Raw genomic sequence first — 3,222 nt, 5'->3', positions numbered from 1 at the left:
CGACACCAACTCCCAAAAGGATATCGATGGATATCAGAGGGAGTGTACTGCTAGACCGAGCGGGTTGGCCACTCGACCAAGATTTCACCGCTCTGGTGTCTAGCCCGATCGGCTAGAACCTTGCTACTCCTGTGCGCGTGTCCGCTCGACCGAGGTTTCACTCTGCCACTGCCGAGACATGTTGCCGGGCCGAACGGGGTAGCCGCTCGACCGAAGTTGAACTCTGCCAATGTCGAGCTCTGATGTCTGGCCGAGCGAGGTAGCTGCTTGGCCCGGCTTTTGTACCTCGTCTCTTCTTCCGTTCGGCGTCCAATAATCCATTGAGCATCGGTCGTTTGACTTCTCCCCGTATCAAAGGCGGCGGCGGATCGAGCCTTCTCACCTGGTCAAGTATGCTTCGCCCGACCAGTCGATGCTATCTGCACGTTGACCGCTTTAACTTTGACCTCCACCGTAACTGCGAGGTGAGACCCTCATCATCACCGCATCAATATCATTAGCATACATCTATCCGAATTTTAAGCAATTTTTTTTTAAAAAAAAATTGATTAATTCGAAAGGTTATCAAATTAATCAATTTTATATCCATTTGTCCAAAAAAAAATCAATTAGTTGTTCAGTTTTAAAATGCTCACCATTTTACGTTTGATCACTCAATATCATTAGAATACACCTACTGGAAAGAAAATAAGATAATTCATTCATGTCCTCAGAATTGGGTTTTGATATAACCATGCATTTAAAATTATGACAGGAAGCTAGAAACAAGCAATCACAATTCACAACAGATATTTAAAACAGAAATAGATTTCACGGCTGCAATTGTTTGTCTTACAACTTTTCCTTCACAGCTCTCGACAAGTTCATATACAAATATATCAGCAAGTAACTTCCAGATAAGGAACACCATGAACGAAGCAATTTCTCAACGACGGGGGGAAAATTAAGGTAGCAAGACATGCATATTTTCAAAGATAAAGAAACCTCCCTCCCCTCTCTCTTGCCCCACCAACACTAGTTTAAGAATTCCTAAGCAATGACACCGTAAAGAAGATGGTTAGTGTGGATATGGTTACAAGCATATTGATATATGCCATCAAACTGTTTGATACACAACACTACAACAAAATCATATTATAAATATATATATCTTTGTATAGATAACGAACGATCGATCGAGCAGATGAGAACATGCCTAAATTCAACTAGATGGGAAGAAAATGATCAAAAAAGTAAGTTTTTTTACTCAAGATTTAGCGTCCTTTGAAGCCTTGAAATGTGGATGGAGCAGTCCTAGTTCATCCTGCCAGTCCAAAGGGTTGGTCGTCTCATTCCTGATCCGTTTCACCCTTCTACTCGCGAGTGATTTGTGAGTGAAGCCGTACATCTGTAGAATCTGGTTGTCGCCGAAGTTGAAGGCGCGGTCCATCTGTTTGAGGCAGCGCTCCACCGGATAATCGCCAAATTTGGCGCAGGGCTTGCAACCGACGAAGTGGGTGACGAGGGGCCAGCGGTGGTCGCCGAGTCCCGGGTGGTAATTCTCGATCATTTCCTCGTAGCGGTCGACGAGGATGCCCCAGTACCCGTGGAGGTAGTATCCGCTCTCGAGGTAGACCTTTTCGCCCCAACGTTCGCGCTGGGTGGCGAGGAGATAGACCATGGCCGACTGGTCGTCGGCCTCGAAGACAGGTCTGTCCTTGAGGTAGGCGGTGAGGACCTTGCCGGCTTCGATTCGAGTCTTTCCCTTAGGTCCCATGGGCGCCCAGACGTCGAGGAGGTCGAGCGACCATTGGCAGTTGCGAAGCAGGAAGCTGCCGGTGTTGAGACCGATCCAGTTGTGGTCGTCGTAGACCATCTCGTCCCAACCGTGCATCACGAGATTGTAGGGAGCGTAGCGCTCCCAAGGGAGTTCGAAGGCCATGTCCGTGAACATAGCGTCGCTGTCCATCCACCAGAGGAACTCCACCTCGGGATGAGCGAGAAGAAGTGAGCGAATCAGCGGCAGCTTGGCCCAGAATCCGGCCATCTCCGCGTCGAGGAGAGCCATGTTGTAGAAGATCTCTAGGCCATGGACGCGGCAATAATCGATCTTATTCTTGATGGCTTTGAGCAGGTAATGATCGCCGATGGGATTCTCGCAGGGCTGGGGAGAAGAACCGGTGACGAGGAGCACGCGCGGCTTGTTGGGCCCCACGAAGCTGGGCCGACCGGGGTGTCCGCGGAGCCAATCGGCGCGCTGTCGGTCCCAGTCGGAGATCTTGGGGCCGAGGGAATAGGGAGCGGAGGGATCGCGAGGGGGATCGTCTTCGCCGTCGGCGGAGGAGGCGTCAGGGTGCTTCTCGGTGAGGGCGCGGTGGGGGAGTTGCGGCTGGCGGTGGAGAAGGCGGCGTAGGTCGTGGAGGTCCTGCTCCGGGGTGCCGAAGCGTCCGGCGCCGATGGTTCCCCGGAGGACGACGACGGTCAGGACGAGACAGATGAGGGTGAGGCGGCCGTTTCGAAGCGTCCTCTGCAGCTGCCGCACTCGCCGCTCGCCCAAACACCGACCCAGCACCGACATGATCCCCCCCTTTTTTCTCTCTCTCTCTCTCTCCCTTTCTCTCTCCGGGAGGTCGGAAGAAGAAAAGAAGGTAAAGGAACGGGGAAGGAAGGAACACAGCTAGAAGGAAGGAAGCGAACGCGTGGAGAAAGAAAGAGGAAACCCCTGGTGCTCCGGCTTTGTGAGGTTAAAAAGGGGTGAAGAATGAAATTCGACGATTTATTTATTTATTTTATTTATTGTAATAGTAGGGACTCTTAAAAGACTGCCTACGTGTTTGGGTAACGGGTATTGTACAGGCTACAAAGATAAATAAACTCTTAGCTATATTTGGGGCATAAAAAAAGTAGTAAATTTTTTAAAATAAATAAATATGAATTATTTGTAAATTTGCTTGGACGGCTTTCTTTAGATTCCATCGATTGCCTTCCAGCCTTTCCATTCCTATTTTGGAATAGTAATTAATGTTTTTTTTTCAAAAATTTATTTAGTTTTATATATTTAATAATTAAAGTGTTTACTTGTTTGATCAGTCAACTGTATTAATCTGAAATGTAGTCTGATTATCTAGAACATTTTTAAAATAAAATACAAAATAAACATGTAAAACAATGTTCTAACAACTCCTTTGAAAAGGATTATTGCAATTAATGTTGTTATATATATATATATATATATATATATAT

At 47.4% G+C, this 3,222-nt stretch overlaps 1 protein-coding gene across 1 annotated transcript; it reads right to left on the bottom strand.

Annotated features, from left to right (window-relative positions):
- Positions 1-1,069: 1,069 nt before the first annotated feature.
- Positions 1,070-2,700, bottom strand: LOC122006214 (probable xyloglucan 6-xylosyltransferase 1). Its single transcript, XM_042561633.1, has one exon. The coding sequence runs from the start codon at positions 2,555-2,557 to the stop codon at positions 1,247-1,249; it is 1,311 nt and encodes a 436-aa protein (XP_042417567.1). The 5' UTR covers positions 2,558-2,700; the 3' UTR covers positions 1,070-1,246.
- Between the last annotated feature and the right edge of the window lie 522 nt (positions 2,701-3,222).

Source organism: Zingiber officinale, chromosome 7B (genome assembly GCF_018446385.1).
Source record: "Zingiber officinale cultivar Zhangliang chromosome 7B, Zo_v1.1, whole genome shotgun sequence".
NCBI lineage: Eukaryota > Viridiplantae > Streptophyta > Magnoliopsida > Zingiberales > Zingiberaceae > Zingiber > Zingiber officinale.
Note: the sequence above shows the minus strand (reverse complement) of the source record. Positions and strands in the feature narration are given on the sequence as shown.